The sequence below is a fragment of the Ambystoma mexicanum genome, chromosome 4p (assembly GCF_040938575.1).
Source record: "Ambystoma mexicanum isolate Mex_15411 chromosome 4p, UKY_AmexF1_1, whole genome shotgun sequence".
NCBI lineage: Eukaryota > Metazoa > Chordata > Amphibia > Caudata > Ambystomatidae > Ambystoma > Ambystoma mexicanum.
Window position 1 is genome coordinate 298,786,283 of NC_090927.1, and position 16,778 is coordinate 298,803,060.

General features: G+C 46.5%; 1 protein-coding gene across 1 annotated transcript in view; it reads left to right on the top strand.

Annotated features, from left to right (window-relative positions):
* MRPL19 (mitochondrial ribosomal protein L19) overlaps window positions 1-16,778 on the top strand; it is a 170,601-nt gene that overhangs the window by 49,038 nt on the left and 104,785 nt on the right. The window contains exon 2 of the mRNA XM_069605848.1: window positions 6,285-6,408. Within this exon, the coding sequence (XP_069461949.1) occupies window positions 6,285-6,408 (124 nt within the window). The remainder of the gene's footprint in view (window positions 1-6,284; window positions 6,409-16,778) is intronic.

The window sequence follows — 16,778 nt, forward strand, 5'->3', positions numbered from 1 at the left end:
GCCTGCTATGCACTGCGATAGTATAGCATTTACAAGCCTGCCCTACACTATGATAGTATTGCAATTGCGTGCCTGCTCTGCACTGTGATAGTGTTGGGATTGCTAGCCTGCGTTGCACTGGAGCAAACTTTGTCAAGACTAACTTGACCCATATCTAGAGAACAGACAGCTCCCGAAAGCACCCAAGCTTAACAACATTAGAGGAAACACTAGTACTGCAACTAGCACAAGACATTAGTCGACCACTTGACCTGTTAACCAAAATGCCCCAAAGCAGGAATGGGCGCCGAGAAAGAGAACAAGATAATGCCACAATGTACATGGATACACAAATCCAACTGACCCCAGTAGTAACGGCCTCAAATGCAGGAAACACCCCGCCAAAAACCAATAGCATCAGAATCCACTTCGAAAGAGAATAATCCTTATCTTACACCATACATTGGGACAACCCCAGAACCTAGATCCCCCAACAACACCGAGATCACGAGACAAGCAAAGAATCGCCCCAGACAGCCAGAAAAAAGACGGGAGCACACATGAAGAGTGCGGGAAGACCCCAACCCCCTCACCCCATACATCACAAGAACAAAGGGGCACCATCAACACTTACAACACACCAGACAAGACGGTGAAGTACTAGTAAGCAACAACCCAACCATTAACCTAACAGACCGATTCAATGAAGAAGCCTTTGCTCATCCTCATACACTGAATGTCAGTACAGAAGCAGTACGACCGAACAACAAACCAAAACAAGGAACAACTAATAAGCATAACCACACCAAAAAGATCCACTGCAATTTAATCAATGCAGTGTCCAAACATACCATCGAAATATACGATCTTGTATGTGACAGAGGTATCAACATCCTATTTGTAACTGAAACGTGGCTAGACGACAACTACAAGATTGCCATCAACAACTGGATGCCTGAAAATTTCAAATGTGTCCACGCAAACAGAAAAACCAAAAAGGGGGTGGGGGACTGGCAATCATCCACAAGGAACACCTTGCTATCAAATTGGAAGACCCACTAAACATCGATAAATGTGAATGCAAATCCTTAATCCTATGCCTATCCGTAAACCACAAAACAAACCTAAAATTCATAGTGCTCTGCAGACCGCCAACCTACGATACAACCTTTGTAGAATCCTTCATGGAAGCAATCACCACCCTAGCCATCAATCACAATGACCTGATTGTCCTCAGATTTCAACCTCTGGTTCGATGAAGAAACCACACAAAAATCTCTAACCAGCCAACTAGCAGCAATGAATCTACAACAACTAGTCAAAGGAGCAACCCACTTGGCAGGACATACATGTGACGCAATCTTCAACAACAAAGAAGTCATCACCACGGCACAACCAATTCAAATACTCTAGAGCAACCACCTCATCATCCCCTTCGTAGTCACAATGACCACTCCAATAAACAAGCAACAAAAAAAACCACTGACCACCATGAAAAGGAACTGGAGAACCATCAAGAACTCCAACCTAACTGACAACAACCAACATTTATGGAAGAAGCGGACCTGGACAAAAAAGTTGCCCTATTCCACAGCTGAATTGTAACAACTATCGACAACATCGCCAAAGAAAAACCTTTCACTTCTTCTCGTAAAAGAGCAATAGCAAAAAGGGTCATCCCACCACTTAGCACCATGGAGAAAAAAATAAATAAATTAGAACTAGATTGGAGAATCAAAAACAGCACTGCAAATAAACTGAAATGTCTGCAACATATCCGTTCGTACAAGAAGGAAATGCAAAAAGTGAAGAGGAAATACTACGACAACCGAATCTTCAAAGCACCAGACACCCAAAAAGAACTCTTAAAAATCATAAATGAAATAACAAATCTGCCTGGCTGTAACAATACGTCAACTCCTTCGATGAAACTATGCAGTGACCTAGCAGACCACTTAAAAAAACAAAACAAAATCGTCACCATCCAACTGTCATGGTCATGAAGTCAGGGGCACAAGCATGCAGGGGTTGCATGCACAGGAGACCTGGGTGGACACTACCGGCTCATGAACAAAAGTAAACAAGAACATCCATTTAACACCAAAAGGCTTTTATTATGGACATAGCACTTGCATTAACCTTGCACATTCCATCCATTAAGCAGCCCCAAGTGTATTCTTGGGTGTGGCTGCTAATGGATCGCCTTTGCACGTGCTCACTCTCTAGGAGTGGCAGGGTATGGCTGGTAATCACGATCTCAGCTATATAAGCTGCCCCGATCCTCAAGACGCTTTGTGCTATTCTGCACTTGCAAGCAGCGTAACGCTCACTGTCGCCTGAGGTCAGACTTACCTTTTGAAGATCCTGCTTCCTGGACATCCTGCTTCCTGCCAGCATACTTACCAACTGGGGGAAGCTTTTCTTAACCGTACATCCCTTCGGCAAAGCAAGTATTCATCTTTACACTTTCCGGAAAGCCGAAATCATCTTCTTGGCACCGCAGCACGACACGCTCCATCGTCGACAGCAGCGCCTGCAAGGAAAAACAGAAGACAAGGTTAGACATGGGGGGAAAAAACAGTTTAAGGTTGTGCTTCGCCATACTTCGCGCTTTTCCTTAAACCATCACTTACCTGCTGTCGAACATTGCGGTAGCATCCATCTTCCATCCGGCCGCGTCTCACAGCTGCATTGAGGCCGCATTTCCATCTAAGGGAAGAAAATGGAAGAGAGACGCTATTGCGGGCATAAATAGGAGCAACATATAAACGCCTTAAAGAGAACGAAAAGCATCACAAGAGCTCAAGAAAGACTTCCCAATCATAAGGAGAATCATAGTCGTAGCTGGACTGGACTACTCCTTATTGGGGATCATTTAAGGAACTAGATCCCATTCGACGCACCCCTGCCCGAAGTAGCAGGACTGAGAGCTTTTCTTCCATAATTCACAGGTGAGCTTTATGGGCCGGCGTATGCTCACAGAAACTGTACTTTGGGGTGAAGGGTTCGAGAGGTACAACAATCACAGATTGGCGCACTCGCACACTCCTATCTCCATGCAGGAGCAGTATCACCACGTACCACTGCTCACAGCTTTTCTACTAAGGGCGAGGCCTGAAGGGGGTGATTCAAATTCAGGGAGGACTACAACCGTGCCCCAACGCCTCCGCAGAGACCAGCTGAGTGTAACACTAACCATACAAAGCAGGCTACTCGATCATACTACGGACCCCACCTATCCTCACAAGGAACTTCCAAACGAACTACGAAGCTTCCCCGAAATATCAGTGGAGACTTTCGTCAAATTGGTAAATCAAAGCAACAACTCGGGTTGTCCTAAAGACCCCTGCCCCACGGACATAAACAAATTAATTCTTAAACAAGGAATTCCCATAGAATATCACAGGAATGTCCTCAACCTTTCAATCTCGATTGGGAAAGTGTCACATCCCTTCAAATCGGCGTACATCAGGCCACTATTCAAAGATGCAGCAGAATCCGTAGGGGACCTCTCCAACTACAGACCCATCTCTAACATCCCATACACACACACTGCTTGAAAAGTACATATACAAAACAACCCAAGATTTCATAGAAGAGCACTGCCTACTAGACCAGGCACAAGTAGGTTTCAGACCAATGAGAGGAACGTAATCGCCTCTCCTCTCAATATGGGGCGACCTAAAAACAAACCCAGACTCTGACAACAGTACTGGCTTGATACTTCTAGACCTATCCGCAGCATTCGACAGTTAACCACGCCATCCTCTTAACGAGATTAGAAGGATTGGGAATAACAGACACTGCCCTACTGTGGATTAGATCCCTCCTAACAAACAGAACGGAAACCATATGAAAACCTTTTAAATAAAACCCAAGAGACTCCACGTGCGAGTACCACAAGAATCATCCCTCTCCATGCTATTATTCAACACCTACCCATCGCTACTAATCAAAATCATCAAAGGACACCGCCTCACCTGCTACAACTACACTGACAACACAAATCTTCAAAATACAAGACACCCGAGAAAAAAATTAAACCCTAGAGAACTGCCTTCATGATGTATTCAACTGGATGAACTCGAATTACCTCAAAATCAACCCAGGCAAAACAGAAATAATGATAGTCACAAAAAACAGAGGAGACAACCACTACATTCCTTGGCCAAGAGAGCTCGGTATAACCCCAGCACCATCGCCGATTGGAAAAAACCTAGGGGTGCCGATGGACAACAATCTTACTCTAGAGCCACAAGTAAACGCTGTACTCAACAAATGCTTCTTTCTCCTGCGAGCGGCAAAAAGGATCCTACCGTTCATGTCATTCAGCAACAAAACAATCCCCATCATCGCTCTCGTCATGTCCAGAGTAGATTCCTGAATGACTTCGAAATAAACTACAATGCATACAAAATGCAGCAGCCAGATTGCTTCTCAAACGACCCCGAAGAGAACACATCACACCTGCGCTAAAAATACTACACTGGCTACCAATATAACAACGAATAAAAATTCAAAACAATGTGTACAGAGCAATACACAAACAATGCACAGAGTTCCTGAGAGACAAATTACGCCTACATCAACCGACAAGTGCACTCATCTGCCTGGAAGTGAAACCCTACAATAAAAGAAAATTCTGAGGATATTCTTTCTCTCACCAGGCACCGAAAACTTGGAACGACCTACCAAAGAACATGCGCAACACTTGAAACCACCTACTATTCAGGAAACTGCTCAAACGCTGGCTCTTCACCTCGTAACTAGAAGACCGCCCACAGGGACACACACACAACTAAAACAAAGATAAATGAAGACACAGATCCTGATTCCCACCAAGCATTCAACTAAAAATATAATCTAAGTAAGACACTCCACAACATACCGAACCACTAACTAAGAGACAGCCATGATAGGAGGACACTAAAGACTGAATACATAGGCAGACCAAGATGGAAAGACTAGGGTGACTCATCAATAGCACCCTGACTCGCACCCAACCTCCAACAGACCTATGGCACAATAGATAGCAAGGGAATAGGGAGCACCCAATCCTTAGCTCCTACACCAGAGGGATCCAATCCTTAGCTTCCACACTTACACTTGGGAGCACGCCGCACCATCACACACAACAGATGACCAATAAAGGAAATCGGCAATAATCCCACCCATAGGATTACAACCTAAATGGAACAAGATGTTCTAGAATCGGCATAAACACCCCACTAACCCAACTTTCAAATCTCTGTACCTAACCCACCTGAACATTCTCACAACCACCTCTCGTCCAGCAAACCGCACTCACTTTACCACACTGCATCAACAACAAACAAATAAACCGCACCAACAGCACACAAGGTCTCGCCCGGTCCGATACTCGCACCATAGTTCAGTGCACTGTGTATACCGAACTGAAGCCGCCAACAGCACACCACTCCTCCTACTCCCCCTTCACCTGACTAACCCGCCCACCTCTTGTTTTACAGATTTGCCAGGGCGCCTGGGGACCAACTCAGTTGGAGATGGTGCAGTGCGCTATATAAATACCTTTTAACATTAAAGATAAACTGGTTTAAAAAAAATGTAAACTGCTATTAACATTTCCTGAACCCTAGGGTGAGGTGAACTTTTTCAGGTATTTATAGAACACAAGTATGTTATCAGTTCTACGTAGTTCCTCAGGCAACGCGTTCCGTGGCTTAACCATGTGGACTTGACATGCTCGTCCCATCGCTCTAGATCATTCGAATCTCAGGGGAGCCAAAGACACCTGTATTGGTATCACAGAGTTCTATTTGCCAAATACCATTTTGCCCTCTGTTCAAGGTAGAAATTGTGTGGATCCATACAGAGATTTGTGTGGCAAGGTTGGGGCTTTAAAGTTTATATGTGCTCTTAGTAGAGGTTGTTGTCGTTTTTTTGGGGGTAGGTAAAATGTGGTCACAATGACATTTTGTGACAATCCTTGCAGCTGTGTTCTGAAGGACCTGTAATATGTGTAGGATCGATTGCTTTTCTGCAAGAAGAGTACCATGCACATTGGGACAGGCTTCAGCACAGAAAACGCAAAGGATACCACAGGCACACTTGCTGTTGACTGGATAGCTGCACAATCAAGCCTTTAGGTGTGCTGCATGTCAGACATGGGTCTGTCTGTATGTGTATCATTTCGAGCCTTGTTGACCACTTCTTGTTCTGAGTATTCATTTCTGCTAAGTGAAATGAAATGCACAATTGGTTTGCTGTATTTGGAATATTTGATTACTCCCGTCTGAACATGTACCTTGTATCTGTGTTTTAAGGATTATGGCCATTGTCACATCGACTTCTGAGCACTGCAAGCAGCGATGGAGAACCAGCAAAATTTCAGCCTCCACCTAAACCAGTCATCCTAGACAAACGGAAAGCCGGAGAGCCTCAAAGAAAGTGAGTAGTGCACCTGCCTATTATCACTATGTATCATTTATTATTAGGTTTTTGTTAGGTTTTTTGGTACTGTGCCAGGTCACCACTATAGTGTAGATTACTGTATATCGGCAGTCGGCAACCTGCGCCTCCCTCCCACCTGCCCTCTTGATTCTCGTGCAGGCGTCAAAACAATTTAGTCCCACAGTCAATAAGGGTTTTCTGGAATTGTTTCCAGAAGTACTTGGCGTTTGCTATGCTGGTTGTCCTCCGTGACATCCTTTTGTGTCCTCCAGTTCTACCCATCGGTGTCACAACTTCACTCTGCTGAATGCTGCAAAATTCCCTTTCATCCCAAATTCGGACTGAGGGTTGCTCCAGTCCGCCAATAACAAGGAGGCTCTGCACTATTCAAACTAACCAGGGCTGCCCAATCCTGAACAGTTTCTAGGGTCACATCTGCCCAGCAACAGACCTGCCCTGGCTGGAATGTGGATTCAGACAAGTCACATGCCCCTTATCCGTCAAAGGAAATGCATAGTACCAACTGTACGTTTTATATGTTCTACAGTAAAATAATACTGCAATCTCACACAGGGGACATATTCCTTTTGAACTGGTAACCTTATAGGCTGACTAATGCCCTCAAAATAGGCGAACTGAGCAAGGGAATGTTAAGTCCATAAGTCATGGTACCTTGTAAAGGATACTCGGGTAGTCAGCAGTAATCTTCACGTTGCTTTAATCTGGTTACATCAGGTACATGCCGAGACCTAGTGAGAGGGGAGTCCACTGGCTCCCACCACCCAGACTACATCATCACCAACTGCCCTGGGTGGAATCTCATACACGCTCAACATTCCAGTCAGTCACACTCCAGGCATTCCAATCATGACCTCATACCTGCAGTCACACATCATGCATTCAGAGGAAAGGATTAAGCAGGAGAATAAACGGATCATAGGAAAACCATTAATAACAGGAAAGTACAACAAAAAGACTCTGCTTGCCTCCAAATGTCATCAGATTAGAGCCGAAGCAAATAGCTCAGGATTCCATTGACGTCAAGTTGCAAAAAGAAAAATCTTTTGTGATAGCCAGAATTGTTTGAAGTAGGAATTCATACTGTAAGACGGGTCCTTGTTTCTTTGTCCAAAGAACCTTGTAGCTAGCCTACTCGGGATCAAGTTCCTGCCGAAGGCTTGGGGATCTGTAGGAACATTTCCAAATGGAGGGGTAGCTTTAGTAAACTGCACCCCATCTCTGGTGAGTGGAGATTGGACCCGCTATTTCATTGGTTAACCTTTGATTAGAAGGAAAAATGACTTTCGGTAATATTCTTTATACGGATTCTCCTCTCATAGATTCCTCATTCATATAGATAACCACCAGCAGCAGCTGTTCTCAGAAAACTTCACCAAAGAGTGTAGTGTAGTTCAGCCATCCAATCCGATGCAGTCTCTTCTCCTGATGTGATGTTGCTGCTACATAAATGGCACTCATCATGCTCCTTTTTTCCCCCGTGCTCAGTGTAAAGAAAGATGATTCTTTATGCTGCTTTCCATCCATAGTCCTCAATGGGACCGTTTACCCTCTGCTGTTTTGTCCCTTTGCCGACTTTGAGGGAAACAAAGCCCTCCTGCTCAACTTACCCTTCTAAGCTCATTTGTTGCGGGGGACTCTGAGCAGTCCTCCTTACTATCAGTGCAGGAGAACTCTGCTCTCCATAGTAGAGAACAAATTAATTCTCTGTTCTTTATGATGGGTGTTCCTCCCACGGATTCCTCATCTGATACCTGACTGCCCAGTACAGCTGCTTTTTGGAATCTTTTCAGCCTCTAGGGGGTGTAGTGTGGCTATGCTCGATTCCTCTAAGTGCACCGTGACGGACAGGACGTTGGGGACAGTATATATCAAGGCGCTGTGACCTTATTTCCAACCATTTTCCTTAGCACTCTCAGGCTGAGGGACTACAGAACCAAGGTGTACTAGCTATCTGCCAAGTGGGGCAGGTCAGGAAGGTGATAAGCAGTCCGTGGGAGGAACATCTATCAAATAGAACATTAGATAGAGGTAAGTAATTTGTTCTTGTAATGAACTCCTTCCTGTCACGGATTCCTCATCAATGCCAGACTCCCAAAGCAGTACTTTGATAGGGAGGAGATCAAGGATGCCACCTAATCCAGAAATCTCTGAAGGACAGCTTTACTAAAACGAGAATACTCTCCTGATTGAGAATGCGAAAACGTCTTCAGCAGAGAAACCCACATAGCCCCCTGGCAAACAGGGACTCCACATTGCAGCACCTAGGTGTGGCCAGCCCTCTGGTGGAATGAGCTCTGAGACACTTAAGGCACAACCTTACCGGGCAGATCATTGCATTCCAAAATACAGAGGAATATCCACTTTGAAAGGGTCTGTTTGGTCACAGCCGGGCCAGCAAGAGCACAAGTATAACCCACAAAAAGCTGATCATCTTTCCTGGCGTCCCTCAACCGTGAGACGGAATAGCCGAGAGCACGCTGTGGGTCCAGCTGATGGAATTGTTCATCTGCCTCGCAAGAATGAGGTGGAAGAAAGAAAACAGGAAGCTAGATCTTTTGAGAGAGATTGAAATCAGAAACCACCTTTGGGAGGAAGGATTCTCATTGTCAGTCACCTTCTCTTTGGATAAAACCAAATAGGGAGATTTAACTGACCTGAAGATCACTCACCCATCTAGTGGCAGTGATGGTGCATGGGAAAATCACTTCAACAGTGAGCAACTTTAAAAAACTAGAATATAGGGGCTGAGACGGAGCACCGTAAATTGAAGGCCCACGCCAGAACAACAAACTGGCATGGGATATTGATTGCACAATCCCTGGAGAAAAAAAAAATAGCATGAATAGGGGATTATGAAATACAAGCACTGCTCTGGGGCCATCTTGAAAACTGAAAGGGCAGCAAGATACCCATCACAGTGCTAATCTGTAGACCCTTCTGGGCCAAAGAAAGCAGAAATTCCAGAGCTGAGGATGTGAAATAGGTTGGCGGTAGATGTATGAATGCGGTTTATAAAGTGGGAACCTAGGTGAGGGGCAGCATAGATCTGTACATATGGGAAGCGCCCAGCAGATCAGAAATAACATTGACCGGATAGCAGAGGGGGTTGGGATTGTTGTGGAGAGTAGGGGTGGGGTATGGGGGGGGTGCTTGTGACCCATTCTAAGTTGGCGACAACTCTGTGGCTGCTCCTCTTTGAGCTCGGTTGTGCCTGTCGTTCCTAATTATTAATCCTGATGGATCAGAAGTCTTCCTCGGGTCACACCAATGCGCAATTATGGCAGGTATCTGACGGTGACCGGGGGAAGCACTCGTCATGACTGCTGCAGAGGGGCATCATGTGAACCCAGAGTGGAGGCTCATGGCCTAGAGGCACTGCTGAGAAAGAGGAGCGTCGCGTCCGTGAACAGTGTTTGGCCGATGGATGTGAGGCCAGGGGCGTGACAGGACTGGGGGGAGTGGGTTCGGAGCAGAGAGCCACAACGTTCCTCAGTGGCATAGCAGTGGCTGACCTGGAGAGCTATTGGAGGCAGGGGCCGGCCTGAGGATGCACTGTGCTCCGCGTGCGACAATCTGGATCCTGCAGACCGGCCACTGATCTGTCCCCCATAACACCTGGAGGCTGCGACTGGCAGGCGGTGGTGTTTGAGGGCTGAGCTGGGCGGCAGGCCACACCAAGCCCTAGAGACACAGCCGATCACTGGGTGTGTCCTGGCTGGAGCGCAGGCCTCAAAGAGCAGAGGGGGAACGGCAAAGGAACCAGAGAGAGAGCTGCTGGAAGAATAACTGTGGGCGAAAGGAGACCTCTTTGACAACCACAGTGGCATAAGATGGATAAAGAGCTGGGAAGTTGCACAGAGATTGTGCACAGTGATCCTGGTTGGCAAGACCCAGACTGGAAAACGGGGAACATGATAACCATCAGAAGTTCTCTTTTGAGGTCCACTCCTTTTCCAAGAGGCAGAAAATGTCAGCGACCATGGACCCGAACAGAGACAGTGATGTTGCAACTGTGAGGGAGAACAACTCCAACTCAGAAATAAGAGCTGCTAATTTTTTATTTTTTTAAAACAATTTAATTTTTGCAACAAGGTAACTCGCAGACTTACATATCCATTCACATTGCAATCGGTATCAAAATGTTTCTGTATATTCCCCCTTGGTCCCAACACCCCTCTCCCCAACATCCCAGCCTACTCCACACTATCGTAGAGCAACTGACTGTACTCTGTGTCTACTTTAGTCTCTATTTTCGACTATATCTCTGCCTTATCGCATACAACTGTGCCACTTTACCCAGAGACTGCTATATTAGATAACATCTGTTTCCAAGTGTCCAAATCTACATTCTTCTCATCCTGGCCTCGATAGGCTGCCTCTTGCCATACTGAGGTTTCTGCAGTCATCAATTTTTGAAGGTCCACCCACCATAAACGTACTTGCGGTCTCTTGCGTGGTTTCCACCCCATTGCTATTCTGCGTTTCGCCAGTATGTATGCCAGATCTTTTAACTTACTCGCATGTCTAGCCCGCCTCGATCTTGTAAAGCCACCCAGCAGACAGGCCCTTGGAGATCCAGTATCTAGTGTTATGCCCGCCCGTGCTAAAGCTTGGGTTATCGCTTCCCAATATTGTCTAATCTTCGTGCAGGCCCAGACCATGTGTACTAGATCTGCATTAATGAATCTGCATTTTGGGCAGGATTGTTTGGTGCGTTACTGAATTTGGCTATTTTATTCAGGGTTAGATGCACCCTATGGGTTGCATACAATTGGATGAACTCTAACCTTGCGTTTCCGGACACCTTCTTGTGATAAACCATCGCTCTGCCCCATACTTCATCCGTCAGTTGCTCTTGCAAATCTGCTTCCCAGCTACGCTTGGTCTGCTGTAGCGTATCTCCTGGCCTTGCCATCAATAACTCATATTCTCCACACTTCATGCCCCCCCCCTTGAAATATTATATATTGATCATCATGTAGTTCTCCGTTTGTACCCAGCCATTTCTGCCTTAGACTAGTAAGGAGGCCGGTATGAGTAAGATGTTGGCCCAGTTTTACCCCCGTATCTGACGCTAGTTCCGTAAGATTTTTCGATCTCCATTCACTTAACAGATATCCCTCCGTTGCCACCTCCATTGGTTCCCAGTACCTTCTCACATTTAGTCTCAGTTGGGTATCTTCCCTTCTAAGTGTCACCAGTGGGATCTGGGGGGAATATGGTGTTTCCTTCTGCAGCAACCGGCAAGCCATGCACCACATTGCCTTGCCTCAGCAACAAAGGAGTCCACGAATCACGCGGCGCGACTGTTCATATCACTTCATTCAGAAAGAATGGGGCACATGCTGTATGTAGCAGCTGTGTCTCTTGGGTCTGCTCGTCAGACAGCCATTTGGCCATGAATTGCAGTTGGCTCGCCACGAAATATACTTCGAAAATGGGCACTTTTATACCCCCTTGTTCGTACGGGTTCTGAAGTTTCAGGAGTGCCACCCTACACCGCAAGTTATGCCATAGGAAGCTCTGGCATATACCATCAAGTCTCTTAAAGAAGGCTTTCGGGATATCATACAGTAATTTCGGGAGCACCACCATCTTCAACAGTGCGGCTCGCCCCATTAATGACAGCGGCAACCTAACCCAGAAGGTCATGGAGTTATCGATTCTGTCTATCGCTTTCAGTGTGTTTTGTACGTGTTCTGTCTTGGGATCATGAAAAATGTCTACTCACAAGTATCTGAATGCGTGCACTTTCCACCTAATCGCTAGCACAGACCATGTATTCACAGGTTTCCACCGGTATCCCGCCAGGGGGAACAAACCCAACTTCAGCACATTGATCGTTATACCCGATAGGTCCGCGTAGCACTCCGACGCATCTAGAATATATTTTAAATTGGTTTCTGGATGTTTTAGGTACAGGAGCATATTGTCCGCGTATAGGGAAATCAAGTGCTGTCCTCTTGGTGTAATTCTACCTGTGTCTAGATATTCTTTCCTCTAATGGTTCCAATGCTAGGATGAAAAGCATTGGCGGCCCTGGACTGCCCTTTCTTGTGCCCTTGCTCAACCATCACTGTTCTGAGGTAAGTGTACCTGTTTTGACCCGTTCCGTCGGTTCACTATATAGCAGCTGTTCCCACTTGATGTATGTGGATCCCATGCCAAAGCTTTTCAACAGTGCCATCAACCATGGCCATCTGACGAGTCCCAACGCGCTTTGACTACACCGAGTGAGGCCACTGCCAATTGTTGTTCCCTTAGGTATGGTCAATTATGTGGTGTAGCCTTCTAAGGTTGATATTTCTGTGTGGCACGTCCCCCGATTGATCTGAGTATATCAGCTTGGCTGTAGCCGGCTTAAGCCTGTTGGCCATTAGGGCTGTGAGAATGTTCCCGTCTTGGTTAAGCAATGAGAGGAATCTATATGTGCCACAATCGGTGTCCGGCTTGTTGGGCTTCAATAGGGGCATAATTGACTCTCTGTGACCCGGGCAGTATACCTGTGTCTAACGCCTCATTGGGCATAGCTGGCAACGGGGGCATGACATCTGTCATGTATTCTTTGTAGAATTCGCTGGGCAACCCATCTGCCCCCAGGGCTTTGCCCGTCGGCAACTCCCTTACAATGTGTTTTAATTCTTCTATAGTTATGGGGGTTTCTAGCCTATTAACATCCTCTGCGTCCATCTTTGGGAGTTCTATCTGTGATAGTGCCTCCTCCACCTCTCTCTGTAGTAGTCGTAAAAACATTTATTCACCCCATGCTGCGTCTCGCACATCTCCCAATTCCTCCCCGCAATCGTTCGTATCATCTTCCGCTTAGTTTCACTCATGTAAAGCCAAGCCAGCAGGCGTCCGGGTTTATCTCCTTCTGCATGCTGTCGCTCAACATATTTCTTGTAACTCAGCATGCCTATCCTATTCCAGTGTTCCAGACATTCTAGCTGTAGGTGGGAAACCACTTGTGCCCTTTCTTTAGACCTGTCCTCCGACCTTTCTATGGTTTCTAGTTTAAATTCTGTTTTGTGCAGGTCTCATATTTATAGTGTTTTGCATACCTTTTTTGTTTTCGCTTTTACCGCTCCTCTAACCACTACTTAAAGGCTTCCCATAATGTACCTGCTGATTCCACACTGCCCGTGTTGTATTTGAAGTATTTTTTCACCCCTTCTCTTAGGTGATCCCAGAACACTGATTCGCCTCTGAGCTTCCATGTCGGGATCCTAGCCCGCAGGAAAAGAAACTGCCACGTGATCACTAAGGGGGCAAGGTCTGAAAGTCCCTGCGCTTTGTACTTCGATCCTTTGAATTCACCCAGGGTCTCTTCTCCTGCGAACACATAATCCAACCTCGTGTAGAGATCCTTAGGAGCAGTCTAATGTGAGTATAGCCTGTCGTGCGGGTGCAGCACCCTCCCTATAGCAGACAATTTGAATGCGCGCAACAGCGTATTTAGGGCTTTGGCCGAAGGGGCTGGGTGTGTGAATTTATAGTCTGATGCCGGGTTAAGCGTGCCGTTAAAATCACCCACCCCCATATCTGTGTGTGTTAGGGAGAATTCTCTCTTTAGGCTGAATTTCCTAACCTAGTGAGTCCCCCAGCAGCTTTGCTGGATTTCTGGAGTTTATTTTCTCCTGCCAAGAGTGAGACTCTTTTTCTCCCACTCTTGGACATGATTTATGGTGTTCCTTTGACTGTTAATGTGTTTTATGGGCTATGGGGTCCTTTATTCCATAGGGTCTCGTGTTTTTACTATGTGTGTTACACAGCACCCTCCGTGCAGTAACACAGGGGTGTCATAGTGACCCCCCACCATAGACCCCATACCCTGGGACTGACTACTGTCTCCCAGGGCATGGAAAGTCACCATTGGCTTTACTAGTCCCAAATTATTAACAGAAACCAGTACAAACCATCATATTGTGGACGTACTGGTCGGGGCAATTCGATTGCCCTGGGGTCTGTTAGTCGAGGGGGGCACGTCTCTGTCCCCCCTAATCGAGTTTTGGCTGGTGGCAGTGGACACTACTTTTTATATTCGACCGCAAATATATTCCTATGGGATTTTCCCATTGTTCGAGGCTACCAACTTTAATTATTTAATTCTCATAGCCTCGAACATACCGCCGGTTTATTTAATTAATATTAATTCGCCGGTTGGTATTTTAATTCGCCGGTTGGTATTTTTTGCCAGGACTCGATTCTAAAATGGCGTTTGTGTTCTCTTCTGTGACTCCAACCCAAGTCGAGCCCTTTGTTCCACTTTTTGGCGGGCTTCTCCACAGAAGCTTCCAAAAGTGGTGCCACTCTGTCCGGGTACCACAGGGTTTTGGGAGGGGGTTTAGGCACCCTGGACTGAGTTACCTTGGTAACTCAAGTCGCACTCTTGTGTGATTGGCCCAACCACTTAGCATGTTTGTTTGACAGCTAGGCTGAGTGAATGGGGGTATGCTGCATAAAAGCAGGGCTTTGGGGACTGGAACTTCAGAAGTCGCCACAGGACCTAAGAATCCGACGAGGGAGAAGCTGAGCCGACCTACCACGACGACACCATCGGTGGAGCCTGCGGAACCGACTCACCACTTCCCGACGACAGAGAAGATCTCCCGGCTGGAGAGGCTTCTTCCCCTGACTGGTGGGCACAACCAGTTTACCTTCTTCTCTTCACACCCCCGACCGGCTAAGTGGTCGAATTGCCCGTGCCAAGCACCCCGGCAACCGGATAGCCACTTACCACTGGGCCGCGAACTAAAGGACCGCTCCTTTTACCTGAGAAACTCCACGGCTGGTTTCTTCCCTGGCAGTGCAACGGACTCCTATCTTCCTCCCCGACGAGATCCTCTCTTCCCCCGGACGAAGCACCGACTTGCATCCGCTGCCAGGAACAACTGCCCCCGCTGGAGTATTCTCACCACTTTAAGGTACCGTTTCCGCCCGGCCTCCCTTTCTAAAGATTGCTACAAGGTAATAATAACCCCTTAACCTTCTGGACTGGGCTGGCCGCCTTGACCCTCTAACTGGTCTCTTTCTTTGGTCCAACTCCTTTTTGAACCTTTACAAGACTCTTGTGCACTGCAACTGTGTGACCTTGGACACAATTCGTTTGATCCTCTTAAAGTGGATCCGGCCTACTGACTCTAAACTCACGGTGTTACTTGCCTTCCTCTCTTGTTGTGTTCGTGAAAAAGTGTTGGGATCTGTTCTAATGTATTCTCTGCTTTTCTCTCCCTTTTTAAACAAATTATTAGAGTGCCATCTACGTTAAGCGCTCACCGCTGTCTGAAAATAAGTGGGGCTTTACTTAAGACTTGTCTACTATTCTTTTAAGGGAGTGTATATCTTTTAGTGACTGTGTTTTTGAATTGCTTACTATTAGTGCCTGTGTGTTTTTCTAGATGTGGTTTTAAATAAATAATGATATCTCTTTTACACCAAGCTCTGGTCAGTGTTTACTTGTTCTACTGTGTTCTTTTGACCTATTGTGAATACTCTGTATACTGCCTAACTCTTCTTGAGGGAAGTCTGACTGCTCAGCCACAGCTATCAAGTGAATCTGTGTGGTACAGACTGCTACCAAGTGGGTTTACTGCCAAACAACTGTAGTCCTAAATCTTTTGCAGTGGTCCCAGAGGGAACTGCACAGGTTTCTGCCTAACGGTGTGCCATCCCTGTATGAGCTGATCTTAGGATATAATGACCGGAAATAGGCTGCCGTATCCTGATTCAGTGCGTACGTGTTACACTTGTCCTGGTGCTCAGAGTGCAGCAGGAGGATACGAAACTGCTAGTATCCTAAAACAAACCAATCTAGTCTCAGGTATAGGGTGTTTCTTTCCAGTGCGTACCCGGCTGGGCACTTCACTGATGGTTCCTGTATTCTACCAAAAAAAGGTTTAGTACGTGTCTCTTCAATGTCGCGGTTGTGCTTGATTACAATTCAGTGGCTGATATCCTTCGTGGTTGTTCAGTGTCTACTCTGTGCCTGCAAGTGTCTCTTCCCCCTCTCGCTTGGTCATCCTCTTCGGTTGGTAAGTTCTCTGTGTCCATCCACTTACATGCATCTTCTGGGGTCTCGAAGAAGACAGCGCTGCCCTTGTGTATGATTTTCAGTCTGGCCGGGTACAACAACATATATTTGAGATTTCCTTCCTGTAGCCTCCTCTTGACTGATGTCATCCTCTGTTTTTGCACCGTGAAGGTGTAGTCCGGGTAAGCAGTGACGTTGGCCGATGCTCGTTGAATTTCTCCCTTGCAGAGAATTTTTTCTCTGTTCTTGTAGTTTAGTATTCGGGCTATTATGGGCCGAGGCGGAGCTCCAGGTGGCAGCCCCCTTGACAGGGCCC